Source organism: Centropristis striata, chromosome 7 (genome assembly GCF_030273125.1).
Source record: "Centropristis striata isolate RG_2023a ecotype Rhode Island chromosome 7, C.striata_1.0, whole genome shotgun sequence".
NCBI classification, from domain to species: Eukaryota; Metazoa; Chordata; class Actinopteri; order Perciformes; family Serranidae; genus Centropristis; species Centropristis striata.
Window position 1 is genome coordinate 3,720,418 of NC_081523.1, and position 20,481 is coordinate 3,740,898.

At 34.6% G+C, this 20,481-nt stretch overlaps 1 protein-coding gene across 1 annotated transcript in view; it reads left to right on the plus strand.

Annotated features, from left to right (window-relative positions):
- Nucleotides 1-2,457: 2,457 nt before the first annotated feature.
- Nucleotides 2,458-20,481, plus strand: part of dmrt1 (doublesex and mab-3 related transcription factor 1) — a 55,550-nt gene continuing 37,526 nt past the window's right edge. The window contains exons 1-3 of the mRNA XM_059337940.1: nt 2,458-2,941; nt 5,450-5,624; nt 12,746-12,897. Coding sequence (XP_059193923.1) covers nt 2,699-2,941; nt 5,450-5,624; nt 12,746-12,897 — 570 coding nt within the window. The 5' untranslated portion in view covers nt 2,458-2,698. The remainder of the gene's footprint in view (nt 2,942-5,449; nt 5,625-12,745; nt 12,898-20,481) is intronic.

The following is a 20,481-nucleotide window of genomic DNA, read 5'->3' on the forward strand; positions in this document are numbered from 1 at the left end:
ATCACATACATTATTGTTACAGGAGCAGTTCTGCACAACAAGCACTTTTACAGTTGTTACTTCAGGTAAAAAATAAAAAATAAAAATAAAAAAACGATGCAAAAGCACACATGCAACAATTGCCTTTTTGAAAATTAATTATATTTGACTAATAATTTAAATATGAAAACTGAATCAGAGTGAGTGCAGCATGAGTGATGCATCTCGTCCTGGAGCCACCAGTCACATGACTGTCCATATATAATTATAAAATGTATCCTTTATTATTACATCTATATCACATACATTATTGTTACAGGAGCAGTTCTGCACATCAAGCACTTTTACTGTTGTTACTCCATGTAAAAAAAAATAAAAAAAAATAAAAAAAGGATGCAAAAGCACACATGCAACAGTTGGCTTTTTGAAAATTAATTATATTTGACTAATAATTTAGTTTAGTTTCCAGCTCGTTTCCTCCCACCAGTCACATGACTTTACTATAATCTATAATTATAAAATGTATCCTTTATTATTACATCTATATCACATACATTATTGTTACAGGAGCAGTTCTGCACAACAAGCACAAATTACAGTTGTTACTCCATGTAAAAAATAAAAAAAATAAAAAAAAAAAACGATGCAAAAGCACACATGCAACAATTGCCTTTTTGAAAATTATTATTAATTAATAATTATATTTGACTAATAATTTAGTTTAGTTTCCAGCTCGTTTCCTCCCACCAGTCACATGACTTTACTATAATCTATAATCATAAAATGTATCCTTTATTATTACATCTATATCACATACATTATTGTTACAGGAGCAGTTCTGCACAACAAGCATTTTTACTGTTGTTACTCCATGTAAAAAATAAAAAATAAAAATAAAAAAACGATGCAAAAGCACACATGCAACAATTGGCTTTTTGAACATTAATTATATTTGACTAATAATTTAGTTTAGTTTCCAGCTCGTTTCCTCCCACCAGTCACATGACTTTACTATAATCTATAATTATAAAATGTATCCTTTATTATTACATCTATATCACATACATTATTGTTACAGGAGCAGTTCTGCACAACAAGCACAAATTACAATTGTTACTCCATGTAAAAAATAAAAAATAAAAATAAAAAAACCATGCAAAAGCACACATGCAACAATTGCCTTTTTGAAAATTAATTATATTTAATTAATAATAAATATAAATTATATTATAAATTAATTAATAATAATAAATAAATATGAAAACTGATTCAGAGTGAGTGCAGCATGAGTGATGCCAGCTTCTCTCCCCCGTTTCCAGCTCGTTTCCTCCCACCAGTCACATGACTTTACATCTATAATTATAAAATGTATCCTTTATTATTACATCTATATCACATACATTATTGTTACAGGAGCAGTTCTGCACAACAAGCACTTTTACTGTTGTTACTCCATGTAAAAAATAAAAAATAAAAATTAAAAAAAAAGGATGCAAAAGCACACATGCAACAATTGCCTTTTTGAAAATTAATTATATTTGACTAATAATTTAAATATGAAAACTGAATCAGAGTGAGTGCAGCATGTGTGATGCAACTCGCCCTGGTGCCACTAGTCACATGACTGTACATATATAATTATAAAATGTATCCTTTATTATTACATCTATGTCACATACATTATTGTTACAGGAGCAGTTCTGCACAACAAGCACAAATTACAGTTGTTACTTCATGTAAAAAATAAAAAGTAAAAATAAAAAAAAACGATGCAAAAGCACACATGCAACAAATGCCTTTTTGAAAATTATTATTAATTAATAATTATATTTGACTAATAATTTAGTTTAGTTTCCAGCTCGTTTCCTCCCACCAGTCACATGACTTTACTATAATCTATAATTATAAAATGTATCCTTTATTATTACATCTATATCACATACATTATTGTTACAGGAGCAGTTCTGCACAACAAGCACTTTTACTGTTGTTACTTCAGGTAAAAAATAAAATTAAAAATAAAAAAAAAAGGATGCAAAAGCACACATGCAACAATTGCCTTTTTGAAAATTAAATATATTTGACTAATAATTTAAATATGAAAATGGAGTGCGGGATGTGATGCAACTCTTGCTGGTGCTGCCAGCTTCTCTCCCCGTTTCCAGCTCGTTTCCTCCCACCAGTCACATGACTGTCCATATATAATTATAAAATGTATCCTTTATTATTACATCTATATCACATACATTATTGTTACAGGAGCAGTTCTGCACAACAAGCACTTTTACTGTTGTTACTCCATGTAAAAAATAAAATATTTTTTTTTTTTTAAAAAGGATGCAAAAGCACACATTCAACAATTGCCTTTTTGGAAATTAATTATATTTAATTAATAATAAATATAAATTATAAATTATATTATAAATAAATTAATAATAATAAATAAATATGAAAACCGAGTCAGAGTGAGTGATGCAACTGTTGCTGGTGCTGCCAGCTTCTCTCCCCCGTTTCCAGCTGGTTTCCTCCCACCAGACACAGCAGCAGGGCGGGGAGGGACGGTGACCTTACAGCCTCCATCCTGGCACCAGGACACGGCCAGAACCCAGCGAGCCAGCCGGGACCAGCTGAGTCTGAGCTCCAGTCTGTCTCCTGACCACCACCACCATATTTGTTTTACTTTGTTTAATCTTTTATTATTATATTATTATCAGCAGCCATGAGCAAGGACAAGCAGGGCAAGCAGGTGCCTGATGTCCCCGGGTCTCTGTCCGGGTCCCTGTCCGGGTCCCTGTCCCCCTCCAAGGGCCTCAAACCGCCCAGGATGCCCAAGTGCTCCCGCTGCCGGAACCATGGCTACGTGTCCCCCCTCAAGGGACACAAGCGCTTCTGCAACTGGAGGGACTGCCAGTGTCCCAAGTGTAAGCTGATAGCGGAGCGGCAGAGAGTCATGGCTGCCCAGGTAACCGTTAACCGTTATCTTTTATTTTTAAAAATAACCGTTACTGTTACTAAGGGTTACAGTTACTAACGGTTACAGTTACTAAGCTACTGTTAGCTTAACAAAAATTACCTTATTAAAACACCAATATTCGACAAAAATGACAGTTTATTCCCTTGGAAACAGACAAACCAGTACTTTAATGTTTAAAAAAAAAAAAAATTGGAGTTATGTTTTTTAATTTGTGGATAAGTTTACGTTAATTGTTTTTCCTTTTTTTTAAATTTGTGTATAAACAAACGTTGGAAAATGTAGCTAAGTGGCTAGTTAGCTTAGTTTATAACGGCCGGAAGTTTACCGGAATGTATACATTTGAATATGTTTTAGGTTTTATGAGCATATTGCTACACTTGTTGCTTACAGTGGAAAATATATAATTTATTATTAAATAACAAGGAGGCTTCAGTGACAGAAAAGCCGCTTTTACTATATATATATATTATATATATATATATATATATATATATATATATATAATATATATATATTTTATATATATATATATATATATATATATATATATTTTTTTTTTTTTTTTTTTTTTTGTTAACTTTGTAGCAATTAGGGCTGCAACTAATGATTATTATCATTATCGACTAATTTGATCAATAAACTGTTGAAAAATATCAATGAGTGTTTCCCAAACCACAAGATGACGTCCTCAAATCTCTTGTTTTGTCCACAAATCAAAGAGATATTCAGTTTATTGTCATAAAGGAATAAAGAAACCAGAAATATTCACATTGAAGAAGCTGAAATCAGAGAATTTGGACTTATTGTCTTAAAAAAAAACCTGCTCAAACTTATTGAATAATTGTTGCAGCTCTAATAAACTATTAATATGTTTTTAAGTTTTATGAGCATATTGCTGCACTTGTTGCTTACAGTGGAAAATATATAATGACAAACCAGCAGGTTAATGTTTAAAAAAATAATTGGAGTTATGTATTGAACTCGTGGATAAGTTTAGCTTAATTGTTTTTCCTATTTTTTTATTTGTGTATAAACAAACGTTGGAAAATGTAGCTAAGTGGCTAGTTAGCTTAGTTTATAACAGCTAAATACTTTACAGAAATGTATACATTTTAATATGTTTTAGGTTTTATGAGCATATTGCTACACTTGTTGCTTACAGTGGAAAATATATAATTTATTATTAAATAACAGGGAGGCTTCAGTGAGAGAAAAGCCACTTTTACTGTATTTTGAGGTATTTTACTTTGTAGCAATCTACTCTGCAGCTTGAATAAACATTTAAGCAACATGCTGAGTTTTAGGTTTTTAATTAAAATCCATTTTTGGCTAGATTCATTGATAGTTGTTTTTATTTTTTTCTAATGTTTTTTATTTTTATTTCAACACATACAAGTTCAGTTTAACTTGGAGTTGCATATCATAACAAGAAAGAAGAGGTCTGTAGAGATGATTTACATGATACAAAAACCTTTATAATGTTAGAAACTATATACAGTATCCTCTTATTATTAGAAAATTAAATGTGCAACATTTTTTGTGTCACCCAAGCAGCATCAAAAATCAGAAATAAATGTACATTTAAAAAAAACAATCATAAGACAAGTGCAATGATAGTTGTGTTTTTTCTAGATTAAAATGTGTTTAAAAAAAACTATGGTATGGGTAGATGGCAAGATAGATAAATATCATTAACCTTGATAGATACTTTATTTATCATAATAGAAATCTAACAAATCTAACAACAAACAAACTAAATATGTTTCTAAAAAACAACTAAAACAAGGTTCTAACTCAGGCTAGGTTATGCTCTTATATCCCTTGATCTACCATCTTTTTTAAAATAAATTAATAGTTTGGTCTAGAAACATGCTAATCAAAATCTATATAGGACATGTTTGTGTATGTATGTATGTATGTATGTACGGTATATATATATATATATATATATATATATATATAATTTAATTTTTTATAATTATTTTTTTATATAGATTGATGCACTAATTTACTAATAGTTTCATCTCTAGACCTAACTTTAACTCTAAACACATGGTTGTAAACTGTACATCAGTATCACAAATAAAGTACGACCTGTATATTGATAGCTTATATTGGTGTGGTTACAAATTAGTATTCTGTATTTGACTATGTTTTCTGTATCTCACTCAAAATATATTCTTTATTTTATCTTATTATTTTCATGAATGTGGCATTTGTCTTATCCATTTAATACCTAAACTTTTGATGAAATAAGAAAACAATTTAGGGTATTACGACACATTTTAAAAACATTTTACATTAAATAGGCACAGTGGCAACCAACCTATAGAGTGTATTTCTTATTGAAAAGTGATAATTTACTACCCATGTGTTATTTTAGGTATTATTGTTTGGTAGCATTATGTTTTTATTATCAAGCAGATGAGTCTGTTGTGCAAAGTCTTCAGAAGATAAGAGTAATGTTTTGGTTTTCCTTTCCTCTCCTCCCTTCAGGTCGCTCTGAGACGGCAGCAGGCTCAGGAGGAGGAGCTTGGGATTTGTAGTCCGGTGACTCTGAGCGGCCCTGAGGTGATGGTGAAGAATGAAGCTGGAGCAGACTGCTTGTTCTCTGTGGAGGGACGATCCCCGACACCAACCGGTACCTCCACTTCTTCTCTCGCTGTCACAGGTGAGCTATTGTCCCACGTGATTCACTTACTGTCCTGAATACATCCTTTATTTAACCAGGTAAAAGTCTCATTGAGATTTTTAAAAAAATCTCTTTTCCAAGACAGACCTGGGAAAGAAAGCAGCATAAAAAGAGACACGTTACAAATTAAACACAGTTATCATAAACAATTAAATACAAATCCAGCATCACAACAACACTGAAGGAGCCTCAGTAGAGACTGACCAAGGGAAATTATTTCTTTATCCTTTAGAATCGATTTAAATTCACAGATTGTGATCAATTCAGACAATTTCAATTCCTTTTGCAAATTGTTCCATGATAAAGGGGCGTAACTAAAAGCTTTCTTACCTAACTCAGTTCTCACTCTTGGCTCCAGCATCTGTACAATAATTTGCGAGCGTAGACCATGTTGAGTTTTGTTTTGACACATGTATGCACACAGGTAAGAGGGAAGCAGCCCAAGAATACCTTTATAGATAAAAACTAACCAATGAGAGAGCCTGAGAACATACAAATGCTGCGTTCGATTGCACTCGGAACCAAGGTTATAATAGTTTTGGATTTTTCATTAGTTTTAGTTTTAATTTCGTTGTGAATTTTTGTTTTCAAATCCAGTTAGTTTTAGTTAGTTTTTAGAGTGAGTTTTCTAGTTTTAGTTTAGTTTTTATTTTTTGAAAATGCTTAGTTTTAGTTTAGTTTTTATTAGTTTTAGTGTTAGTTTTAGTTTTTTTGTAATGGGCTATGTGTTGGGTGCGAGATTCAAAGAGGTCATAATACATTTTGCCTTTATTTCCTTTGGTTTATCATCTCAGCCCCAATAAGGTTATTAACTGTTTTGAATTTTGGTTCTAGTGTAAACATCCAAGTCTCAGTAAACATATTTACCATGTGTTGCACGTTCAAATAGAAACACTGAATTATGAATGAAAAAAGTTGACAAAAACTAAAACTAAGGACATTTCCACTATAATTTTAGGTCGTTTTAGTTAGTTTTGTAACCACGCAATACAGTTTCAGTTAGTTATCGTTTTTTTAAAAACTCTAGTTTTTATTTTTATTTCAGTTAACGAAAATGTTTTTTCAATTCTAGTTTTCATTATTTCGTTAGTTTTCGTTAACTATAATAACCTTGCTCGGAACTCGGAAAGATCCGAGTTGGAAATTCCGACTTCCGAGGTAAATGCGTTTCATTGCTCAGCCTCGGAAAACATGGCCGACCACAGCAAGTTGATGTTTGGATGTCTTTCAAGCATTTAAAAATTATTGTGGGGAAGTACATCAGCTACCTGATACAACATACAGTTAAATGGTTGTGTCCTCTCTGGGTCCAAATAAAGGGTTAGAATTGTGGTCTGCAAATACTTAAGAGACAAAAATATCATTAAATCTTATCAATTTCCTGGATATAATAAAAAGAGGTGCAGTATTACACCTTATAGACTAACGTAGTTTAAATATGGGAAAAACTATAATATTTTTTACACTTTTACTGTGCTTTTTCGCCCCTACTACGCTCACACAAACCCTTAATTAACAGAGTGGGAGTGCAAATACCACTACAAAGTAATCCTACTCTTTTGGTAACACAAATGCTAACTTAAACGACACATAACAGACTAAATGTTGAAGATAACGTGACTGTTTACCTCTCACGGTGTGTGCCGCCATTTTGCTTTGATGTTTTCCGCGTAATTCCGACCTACTCGGGCTGCTTGGATCCTACCCGAATTCCCGAGTCGGAATCCCGAGTTCAAGGGCCGTTATATTGCACTTTTCTGACTTGGAGGTCGGATCTTTCCAAGTTCCGAGTGCAATCGAATGCAGCAAAAGACGGCATTTCAGCTGTGGCATACAGAGTACAATGATGTGTACGATTTCCCAAACCAGTAATGAAACGCAGAGCACAATGATAAACACAGTCCAGCTTCTTAAGGCTCTGCACTACTGATGTAACTAACAGCTGATTATACAGCTCAACAGGTGAGCCTTTAAAGCATGGAAGAAACATGGAAAACACATCTGGAGTGCTAAAGAGCAATTCTACTGTTAAATGCTGAAAAAAAGAGAAAAAAACATGACATGATAATATATATGGGAGAGAGCAATGTTAACCAACAAAACAGGGTTTTGCTCAATTAAAACACAGTTTTGCTCAATTAAATTTACTAAATGTTGTCACTCATTTGTGGTGGTTACACATGAAAAAGTGACTTTATTACATAACCTATTTAGGTGTGCAGTCAGTTCAAAAGAACAAGTATAATCAGGTTTATTTATAGAGCACATTTAAAAACAACCTCAGTTGACCAAAGTGCTGCTATTTTGTGTGTTATATATGTATATAGAAATCACTGTTTTTTTTAAAATTATTTTTATTTTTATTTTTATTTTTTTATTAATTTAGACAAAACACAACACAAATCACCAATGAACAAACAGAGAAAAACAAGAACAAAACAAAAAAACACAACAACAACAGAATCACAAAACCAACCCAAATAAATAAATAAAACCACAATAATAAACAAGAACCTTAACACATCACTGTTAATAGAAATCACTGTTAAAGAGATGATAAAGATATCATCAATAAGACACGTTTCATGGGAAAATAAGTGAAAATTAATTTTTTGGTCACAGCAGCAATAAAAGGCGTTGTTATCTTGCGCGGCGCTGGTGAGGAGGCAGACACAGATATGGTGTTCTCAGCCTGATAGCGAACTTTAGGAGGTGGATTATGACCGAGGGCCAAGGCTGCACGTCTCTTCTCCTTTGTTATGATGTGAGAGTGAACTCTGGGTCTCTGGCTACGCAACAGAGAGGAAAGGCTGAGGTGGAAATAAGGAGTCCAGCACTCACTGTAATTCCCCGATGACAAGAATTCAAACAGGGACAGCAAATCTTTGGCGCCGGTAGTGCACAGTGTCTTCATTGTGCAAGACCGAAAGATCAGGGTCTGCCTGAGAATAATGTGGCCTTGTTGATAAGGAAAGAACAACAGATAATGAGAACACAGATGTAAAAAGTCCCCCCCCTCGAGGCTCTGGGGCCCGCACACGATCCACCCCCGCCTGTCTGTTAACTGTTTACTTTATTAACTTTTATTATAAGAATTAGAAAAAAAGCTAAAATAACTAAGGTGCACATCATCCATCGTAGTGCATGAGGCTTCAGATGAGGGAGCCGCCACACTCTTTAACTGACTCGTGGTCAAAGGAGCGGCTGTGAAACGCTGCATTTCATTCAGATAAATTCTTCACAGAAACATTGACCTGCAGCTCTTCATTTGACGTCTCACTGTGGCTTTTTTTCTACTTGTATTCTCCCTGCAGTGACTTGTTTTACTGAAGAAAAGTCGCTGGCAAAGTTACACTAATTCCATGATAAACACGTTTCACGTTTCCTGTAAACTCTTTGCAATTAAAGTCCCCCCCAGCTTTTATTATGAAGCAGCAAAATTAGGAAATGTTGGTTGTCCATCTGCAGTAACTAGGGGTGTGACGAGATCTCGCAAGATTAAACTTGACAATATTTTTGTGACAGATTTGTGAGTTATCCAAACTTCTATTTGTTACCTGTGGGGGCAATAAAAGGAAAAGAAGAAGAGGAGGAGAAGGAGGAGAAGCAGCAAGCAGCCAGAATGACGTCACAGGGGCCGGCGGCTCATTAAGAAGAGTAAAAACGAATCAAAGCGGGACAGTCCTGCTAACAGTTAGCTCTGTAGCAGTACAGTGTGTATGTGCTAACAGCCTAACAGTTAGCTCTGTAGCAGTACAGTGTGTATGTGCTAACAGGCTAACAGTTAGCTCTGTAGCAGTACAGTGTGTATGTGCTAACAGCCTAACAGTTAGCTCTGTAGCAATACAGTGTGTATGTGCTAACAGGCTAACAGTTAGCTCTGTAGCAGTACAGTGTGTTTGTGCTGCTGCTGCAGGAGGTGTTCACTTAGCGATCTCTGTTTGTTTACAACAAGCACCAGACACTGGCTGTGCTCGCTGAGTAACGCTGTGCATAATAAGCCATGCTGGTTTGTTTATGATCCGCTGCTGACGTTGTGCACAGTTAGCGATGGCGGCCACAGTTGTGTCTCCCGTGTTTAATCTGTTACTCATGTGATCACAGTCAAAACTGTCGCTAAGTGATTACGCGACGATGGAAAACCATACGTCACCTCCAGAGTCTCTAAATCCCTCTGGGGACCTTTTTGTAATGGAGACACGCAGAGTGAGGGGACATTAGAGAGGGCGTGGCCTGAGACTTTCGCGGTGGCCACTCTTCCCCCTAAAGCAAACACGGCTAATGTTGTTTTCACTGGAGAAAAAGAGAGAAATATTTAATTTAATTTATTTTATTTTAACTTTTATAAGTTTTAGTTTCAATTTGTGGAAGAAGAAGTTTATTAAAAGCTCATGCTTGCATCATGCATGCAAAGAGTTATAATGAAACATTTCAAAATACATGTGCAACTTATAAATAAAAGTCTATTGGTCCAGTCAGATATTGTGTCATTGTAGTTTTCTTAAAATCTTGTCTCGTTCTCGTGAACCCAATATCGTGTCTCGTCTCGTCTCGTCTCGTGAGCTGAGTGTCGCCACACCCCTAGCAGTAACTAAACACAACGTCTGTTCAGCTCAACAGGAAACCGTGAAGTATATCAGATATCTGTAAATACAAACAGGGACAGAAAGGGAGAGAAACTAGACTTCTTACCACCAAGGTTTATTTATAAGCTACATAATAACCCAGTTATACAGACTGTTAAAAATGTCTTTCTCTCTGGTCTGCTGCTCAGACATGAGTTAACTATCACCTTACACTGCCTTCAAGGATCAGCTCTGACAGCAGTTGTGGCACTTTAGAGTTTGTGTTATTATACAATTAACTCCCCAATCTGTTTCCAGTGTTCTGAAGTGGGCTCATAAATTTCATTGTGTCTTTAAAATTCTAAATATCCTCACTATGCTCCGACTACCTTGAAACAAATGTGTGTTTCGGTTGTCGGTGTAAAAAAATATGGAATTCCCAACTACAGGATTTAAAAGTTGTCCAGATATTAATAGATTTAACATTTTTTTTACAAATGTGGAAAAAATTGTCAATATGTACTGGAAACTTAAACTGTTTATGATCAGTTGGTTTTTTTGTTTTTTGTTTTTGAGATGTAAACATGTACTTGTATGGGTTTTTGTCTTGCTTGTTTGTCTTTGTTGTTTTAAGTGTTTTGTTATAATCAAAGTTTTGTTGGTGTAGGCTACTGAAAATCAATTGTATGTGATGTCAGACCATCTTTTTTTTATTGTTCAAGTAGGGGGCAGACAAATATAAGAAATGTTTTCTTCTTGCTGCTCCTTTCCAATCATGAAGGTGTAGAGTGTCTCTGTACACATTTTTTTGTTGTCCACCTTCATGAAAGGAACAAAATAAATAAATAAAACTATAAACAATGTTATATTCACCTTCTCTGTGCTACAGGAAAGGGGCACATTCAGGGTTAATTGCAAGGGGCCCCTCACATTTGTGCTGAATGAAAAATGAGGATGATAATTATCATATTTTCCCAATCGGGCAACCAACATTCCTGTTTTGTCATGATGTTTTGTGTTTGGGTCTGTTAAAAACATGTGTGGCCTGCAGATGGTGCTGTTGATAACAATTTGAGCTTGGCTTGGAAGGACTAGAAACATCTTGTAAAGTTACAGTCATCCTTGAAATTTCCTCTGTTAAATGACCAAAATTATGCATAAGTTAAAAATAGTTTTCACTGTGTTGATTTAGTGGTTTTCTGCATCAGCAAAGACTGTAAAAATCTGTAAAAATGTGTGCTTGAGCTCTGCTGTTGGATGCATAATTCATAAAAACATGGCTACTTTTACAAATTTGCATAGTAATCAAAGTTACTTATTATCATTCGTATTTAAATGCATGAATCTGATCCTCTGACTGGGGCTGCAACTAACGATTATTTTAATTATCGATTAATCTGTCGATTATTTAAACGATTAATCGATTAGTTGTTTGGTCAATAAAATGTATAAAAATATCAATGAGTGTTTCCCAAACCACAAGATGACGTCCTCAAATCTCTTGTTTTGTCCACAAACCAAATAAATATTAAATTTATTGTCATAAAGGAACAAAGAAACCAGAAATATTCACATTGAAGAAGCTGAAATCAGAGAATTTGGACTTATTGTCTTAAAAAAAAACGCCTCAAACATCAAAATAGTTGACGAATAATTAAATGATTGAATATTGTTCGATTAATCAAATAATTGTTGCAGCTCTAGTATGTATGTACGGATTCTTATTTATTTGTTTCTACAATTTCACTGGGTATTGTCCATTTTGCAGTAAATTTCTTAACTAAATAAGAAAATATTCAGTACTTTTAAGTATCCCAAGAGTATACAATAATACCCCTTACCATGTGGTTATCTAATAAGGTGAGTTTTTTATTGGATTACCAAAAAAGCTTGCTATATTAGGACATATATCAATATCAATATGTTCAATTACCTAATCAGTAGTTAAGATTTTGGCCATGTTGCCCAAAAAAACTGCTCAAACCAATTATTCCATTATCAAAATAGTTGACGATTAATTTTAATGATCGATGATTGTTCGATTAATCGAATAATTGTTGCAGCTCTAGTATGAATATGGATTCTTATTTATTTGTCTTTACAATTTCACTGGGTATTGTCCATTTTGCAGTAAATTTCTTAACTAAATCAGAAAATATTCAGTACTTTTGAGTATCCCAAGAGTATACAATAATACCCCTTACCATGTGGTTATCTAATAAGGTGAGTTTTTTATTGGATTACCAAAAAGGCTTGCTATATTAGGACATATATCAATATCAATATGTTCAATTATCTAATCAGTAGTTAAGATTTTGGCCATGTTGCCCAAAAAAACTGCTCAAACCAATTATTCCATTATCAAAATAGTTGACGATTAATTTTAATGATCGATTATTGTTCGATTCATGGAATAATTGTTGCAGCTCTACCTCTGACGCATATCTTTATTGCAATAATGATCTCAAATCCAGCCACAGACATTAAACTATAGCCACTGAGCTGATCTTTGTCTTATTTGTGGTGTCCCTCCAGGCAGTCGCTCGGCTCTGTCCCCCGGCCTGTCGGCTGGTCGGGCTCACACTGAGGGATCATCAGACCTGCTGCTGGAGACCTCCTACCTAAACTTCTACCAGCCATCCCGCTACGGTTACTACGGCAACCTCTACAACTATCCACAGTACCAGGTGAGAAACACTCATCACTCAGCTGCTTATCAATAACAGTCAAACTCTACATGATGCCTTTTTTAAGGGCTCATACAAGGAATTGGTGCCTTGATAAGAAATCATAATCTTATTTGAGGGTTTGTTCTCTGAATAAGATCTTAGACCTACGTTTGTAAACTTTATTTGTACTGTGGTATGCTTTTATGAAATTTTGTACTTGAATGGGTGATGTGTGAAGTACAGTTAGGCTAATTTATATTTTTTCTATCCTTTAAATGTTTTTTCTTTATTGTTTTACTATTTATTCTGTTGTTTTGAGTGAAAACCAAAGAGGAATTTCCACTAAGTGGATAATAAAGTTTTCGTATTAGTATTTATATTGCTCAAACTTGACCTGTAACCAAAACTATTGTGGGATTTTCAAGGACTGCCTGGAATATTTTTGATTTCAGTGTAACATTTTTTTTGTTATCATGGTGGAAAAAGCCTCTGAAGCAAAAAGACCATTATGATACAATAACCCCCTTTTGAAACTGGACTATAGTGTTGAATTTGAGAGAAAATATAAAGTTATTAAGCATTTACATGGAAATTTAAGGCAGAAAAAATTAAAAAGCAAATAAAACTTTTTAATCTTGTTTTTCTGCAACTGCTGTCATTAAGGGAGCATTGTATATAAGATACTCTCAGAATGGGTAATAATAATAATTATTATTATAATTTATTTACATTTTATTTGTAATGTACTTTACATTAAAGAAAATCTCAAAGTGCTACAGGTTAAAAGCATAACAGTCTAATTAAAAAAAGGATAAAACAGCTAAAAACAGAAGAAAAAGTATACATATATACATACAAAAGCTGAAAACCATCTGGACGGGAGGAACCAAAGGATTTGCTAAAAAGGAAAGTTTTTAGTCCTTTTTTAAAAGTGTCTATCGCAAGAATAATAGCTAAGAATGTAAGATTAGAACATAGAAAAACAGAGAATTACAAACATTTTCTGGGTTCGCTTTCCAATGAAAAACAACAAATATAACCCCCAAATTTGCTTTGGGATTTTTTAAAGACAGTGCCTCAGGGGTGTCAGGATACAGTACAGTTCACAAGAGTTAAAAATGGAGCCTCTCTACTCTGTTAAAAGAGTGTGTGTGTGTGTGTGTGTGCGTGTGTGTGTGTGTGTGTGTGTTCGAGGGGAAACTTCATATCTAGGCAGCTTCATGCCCAGAAACAGGAGATAAGCTGCTTAGCTACAAATCACCTCAGCATGAACACGTCTCGTTCTTTCTGCTGCCTCATTACGTCACTTGTCACAGTAATATGAAACTCATGCCAGTCAGTGTGCTGAACTGTGTGGATGCACAGCTGGAAGACTTTTAGTTTCAGTATTCGTCTATCAAACCAAAATCATTAGTCTCTCCAACGATCTTTACATTGAAAATCTTTAGAGATATTCATCAAGCTTGAAATCAGAAGTCTCAGAGGGTTTTTTTCTGTAAAGTTGGAGAAGCAAACTTGTTACCTGAAGAGTTACGAACCTGGACTGAACATGTGGGTGTCATCTGCCGCAGCACTGACTGCTGAGGTGTCATATATGCATATGACTGATTATTTGAGCTATTGAAAGTGAAAGTTAGGGGGTGCGCGATTTACTTAATTTTGCGGGATTGGCGATCGGCTGATTCTTTTACGTCAGGGGTCTCAAACTCAAATTACCTGGGGGCCGCTGGAGGCAGTATTAAAATGACCAAAAAAAGACACAAAATGACAAAAAAAGACACAAAATTACTAAAAAAAAAAAGACACAAAATGACAGAAAAAACTAAATTACTTTAAAAAGACACAAAATGACCAAAAAAGACACAAAATTCCAAAAAAAGACACAAAATGACAGGAAAAACTAAATTACTTAAAAAAAAGACACAAAATGACAAATTAATACACAGAATTACCAAACAAGACACAAAATTACCAAAAAAAAGACACAAAATGACAGAAAAAACTAAATTACTTAAAAAAGACACAAAATGACCAAAAAAAGACACAAAATGACCAGAAAATACACAAAATTGCTTAAAAAAAAAAAAAAGACACAAAATTATTTAAAAAAGACACAAAATTCCAAAAAAAGACACACAATTATTAAAAAAAGACACAAAATTAGTGCCAAAAAAAGTAATTAAAGGGACCTTCCACACACAACACGGTAAAGTGCCATTCATATAAAACTCACATTAAACTTTCATATCAAGGTGAGGGCCACAAAATATAGTCACGAGGGCCACAATTGGCCCGCGGGCCGTGAGTTTGAGACCCATGTTTTACATCAAACTGATCTTGTCTAGCGATCTTATCTACCACTGCAAAGGTCTATTTGCTATTTATTTTAACATGTGAATAGCCACAAAGCTGCTGCATTTCTTTTGTTAGTTTTTCCTGTAAATTGTTGCTATTTATTTTAAGTTCAATATTTTATTAACTACATCAGACATTGTGATTTCCTTTATTTGTTAAAGATAAATACTGCTGTGTTATTGTTTTTCAATAAAATCAGATTCAAACATTGAAGGTGTATGCTGTGAGTTATAAAAAAAAATCAGTATCGGCCAAAATCGGAATAAATGATTATCAAAATTGATTAATTTTCTTGTCAAATAAAAGAAAAGAAAAGACAGAAAAGGTCATGACCTGGTATAAAAACACGGACTCACAGAATACAAAAAGAAATCAAATTTTTATTGAAGATTAATTTATAAATACGACAGTATTGATGCACATGTAGTCAACCTTGTGGACATTAGAAGTTAATTTTCTCTGGAGTTAGTCGTGATTTATATGAACTTTTTTATTTCTTTGTTTTTCTTAGAGATGGATGGGAGTGTCTGCTTTAATGTCGGCACTTAGAATATAACGTAGGACACATTGGGGGGGATGGCACCTAACATCCCACCAACACACACACACACACACACACACACACACACACACACACACACACACACGGTCCCTCATTCACCCATCTGTATATTCACACTGATTTATGCTTAAATGTATCTCTATTGTGTCCAATGAGATGAGCTTGTGCGTGAAGCAAATTAGATCTATAACTCTCCAGTGATCTCAGATGAGGTGGTTTGTTTTTTTATGAACAACATTTGTCCACCCTTGCCCCCCCCCCTTCCCCCCCCCTCTCCGTTCCCCCAGTAGCAACATCTAGTTTTGGGGTCACTGCCTCCGCTAACCTGGCAGCGCACAGCAGAGCCTGAATTGCAAAGGTTAATGGTATTGTCTGTCGGCGGAGGAACAAACCGCTATGCCTCAGCGCTCGAAGGAGAAAGTGAGCACATTAATGCTAATCAGTTAGCACTCTTTAGCATAATTTAGCCATCCTCCTTTGTGATTTATGATATTTTTAGTGAAGTTGTCAGGTTGAGAGGGCTACGTGCTACGGTTATTCAAATTCAGGGACTACTTTTTTTTTTTTGTGTGTGTGTGTATTTGCATGAAGAGCTGATTATTTGAAGATGGGTTTCGGTGCACAGTTGCACAATTTGTAACTACATAGCGATATAATATTTCTTTATTAATAAAAGTTTTTTGTTACTTGAATTTTAATAATGTTCACGCTTTTACTGGTTTAAAAAAATATCTTGTGTTCTCCTCTGTCTCCTTTACCTGTCCTAAACCTCCACAATTTAATGGGTTTTTGCATCCCCAACTGAAGTGATTATCCTTGAGTTACTCAATTTTGCTTTTGTCTCCATATTTGCTATTGAAGCACTTTGTCGCTGTGGTTTTTCTGCACCATTCAGAGAGCTGTTTCACATTTTGTCATTGACTTTCTGCTCTTTGAGTTAGTTTTTCAAGGTGCCTCTCTTCTCTTCATCTGGTGAAAGTGCACTTTACATCTTTTTAAGAATGACATAATTAAAAATGATTGTGTTACTTAAATCTCAGTTTTGAGCTGCAGAATTTGTAGTTGTTTTGCTGATGCTGGTTACGTTTAAGTGCAAATACAGATAGAGATGGACACATTATATCTCTCTCCACCCCCCACCCAGTCTTTCTCTATTACAACATTACTCTACCCTTCATATTCCCTTCAAAAGTCAAGCACAATTGATTAAAAACAAACTAACATGAACATATAAATAAATTCAGTGTGACAAAAATGATTGACCACTAAATAAATAAATAAATAAAATTAACAAAAAAGTCTAATAGATGAAAAACAGAAAAAAAAAATATATAAAGTGGAAAAACAAGAGTGCAAAAAATGTTTTTATTAAAAAAAGATATATTTAAAACAACAATTCAATATCAGTGGCGTCCATTGTTTTTATATAGACTAAAAATGATTGCCATATAGTATCACATATCTGAGGACAACCTCTTGTAAAATAGCTAATTTTTCTCCAATGTCAAGTGATATATAACGTCTTTAATCCATAGCTTAAATGTTGGAGGAAATGTTTCCTTTCATGTTATTAAAATAAGTCATCTGGCTAAAAGGGAGTCAAAACCATAACCATATTACCATATTCTTGCCCAACAACGAAGATATATAACTTATGTAGCTTCTACCAAATATTGCAGTAGTAAGAAGGTTCTATGGATACTTCAAAAGCAATTAACTTCGTAACATTAATTTCCTAATTTATTGCTGGTTAGTTATACTGGTAACACTTTACAATAACCATCCAAGTGATGTTTATAGATGGTTTATAAACCAATTATTATTAACCATTTACACAATTCTAGACATATTTAATCTTTAAATGTTTTCAAGCAATTTCTTAAAGGTATACGAATCATTTTTAAATCATTTACATACTTAATATGGTGTTAAAAATGTTATAATGAGTGTAAAGCTATTAATAAACTAATAATTATGTTTGTTTATGGTAAAGAAATCTATTTGGCATTTATAAATTATAGTTCAACATTATTACATTTTCTATTCACCATTCTAAATGGCCTATATACGGTTTATAAATGATGATTAAACATTAATAAACTATCTATTTACCATCTATAAATGATGGTTATTGTAAAGTGTTACCGTTATACTTTATTGACGTAAATCTCACAATACATATCAAATCATTTTTCAAACAATATTCCATACACAGTATTGGTAGTTTTTATAAAGTGTGTGTACAAATGACTTGGCATTTTTTCAATTAGGTGGTTTGAAGAACATTTAGGTCAGTAGTAAGTGAACACACCATTCTCCTTGCATGGTGTGTTCACTTGTGTGTAAAAAAGGATGGGTTAAATGCAGAGGATGAATTTCCCCATTGTGGGATTAATAAAGTAATAGTATTAGTATTATTAGTATTATTTTCCTCTGTGAATGAAAGTAAATATTTTACTATAAATCATCACCAGTCGAGCTTATCTTAACAATAGCAGTTGTCATAATATGGTGATCTACAGGTCTTGAGCGTTTCATGCTACTAAGTGAAAACCCAGGAGGAAACACTGTGGTCTTTATCAGCGTGAGGCCATCTACCTCCTCCTCTCCTCTGCTGTGCACTCAGTGGTGCTTGGCTGTCATGCAGGTGGATGATTATAATAATAATATAAGGGTGGTGCAGAGCTTCCAGACAGGAGATGGTGCCAGATAAGAAGTCAGGCCCACTCAGGGAGGTAAAGAAGCCCCCCCAGGAGTCGGCAAGCTAGCCAGTGAGTTTGGAGGAAGGGCTGTGGCAATTTAAGTGTGGTGCCTGGAGTTAATGTCATGTAGCTAATAATGACTTTATGTCAAGAACCCACAGCCTAAACTCTATCCATTCACTGTGAATTCAACTTTGTTTATTAGCTTGTGCTCAGTGCCATGAAATCATGAGGTCATGGAGGGTTGCTTGTGCAGAACGCGGCTTTTTATTAAATTAATCTCAGTGGAGAAACTAATAAAAAAAATCCAAAAGGTACAGAAATGTTGTCAGATGCACTGTTTCTGCCTTTCTCCAACAACTCTGTTAATACTGTTTGTGTCACGAGATTTATGGTTGAACTTGGATATGGGTCACTGTTCAGTCTGGTTTTGGTACAGCAGCGAAACAAAAGATTGAATTTCCTTTTCATTTATTTTTGAAAACCAATAAACAGTGACTCACAGGCCTTGCAGGGTGTAAAACCGAAGGCACTCAATCAGTTGTACCGTAAAAGGTTGAGAAGTAATCTAAAAGAAAACAAAAGGCAATATGTTATCAACACTGTGCACACATGAAGCAACATTACTGTGGAGCTTAAGCACTGGAAGGATTTTGTGTTTAAATCCCTCAGTCTCACTGAGTATTGCAGCGTATCTGAGGTGAAACTGGTTATTGGTTTGTCCTTTGGCTGCTTGAACACAAAAGGGAGAATGGTAGTAATAGACTCACTTACAAGGTGTTTCCACAGATTATGTTACCTATGTCGACTTGTTGAATGTGTCTATAATTTACTGGAAAAAACTGTGACCCACCCAAATAAGGGACAGTATGAGAGGGTATTCTAGCTTCTCATTTGCATTCCCCATAACTTTAATATCCAAACTTTACTTCAGGTTTTTATAGTTGACTCCCACGCATCTTAGATCGCAATACAGTGCATTGTGCAGAGTGTCAGCCAGGTTTGTGTAAACAGCCCCCATTTGGTGCATTATTTGGCTAACCAAAGCCAAAGTTGCATACTGAAAGAAAACTAAATAGGGTTGAGCTGATGGACAATGCCATTATTCATCTCACTCGTTTGTGGGGCATTTATTTAGTGCTTTAAAAAGTAACAATTCTGATTTATTTTATGGTACAAAAACTGATTTTGCAAGTGCACACTAGGGCTGTCTCATCAACAAATCTAAAGTTGCAGACTATTCGTTCAAACTAATTATTCTAAGAACGCACTTAACGGCTCGTTAAGAAGAGTAAGAACGAGTTGAATCAGCACAGTCCTCCTGCAGCAGTCTCTCCCAGCTGCAGAGCCGGAGGGGATGTTAACCCCTTAGCATCCAGTCTGCAAATTGCTAATAGGCTAACAGTTAGCTCTGTAGCAGTACAGTGTGTATGTGCTAACAGGCTAACAGTTAGCTCTGTAGCAGTACAGTGTGTATGTGCTAACAGGTTAACAGTTAGCTCTGTAGCAGTACAGTGTGTATGTGCTAACAGGTTAACAGTTAGCTCTGTAGCAGTACAGTGTGTATGTGCTAACAGGCTATAACAGATAGCTCTGTAGCAGTACAGTGTGTATGTGCTAACAGGCTAACAGTTAGCTCTGTAGCAGTACAGTGTATGTGCTGCTGCTGCAGGAGGTGTTCACTTAGCGATCTCTGTTTGTTTACAACAAGCACCAGACACTAAAAACTGTTCCTGTTGTTTGTTTAAAAGTAGTGCAATAGAAATACTGAAGTTTTCCCTAACATGATGAATAATTGTGATTACAATATTAATCAAAATAGTCGTGATTATCATTTTGGTCATAATCGTGCAGCCCTAGTGGATATATCCCCTTAGTGCCCATATGATTTCAGTAGTTTGGATGACTCACGCTGACTGTATCATCTTCCATTGTGATCTTTATCATATGCCAGTTTGGTAGACATTGCCCAACCCAAGTACT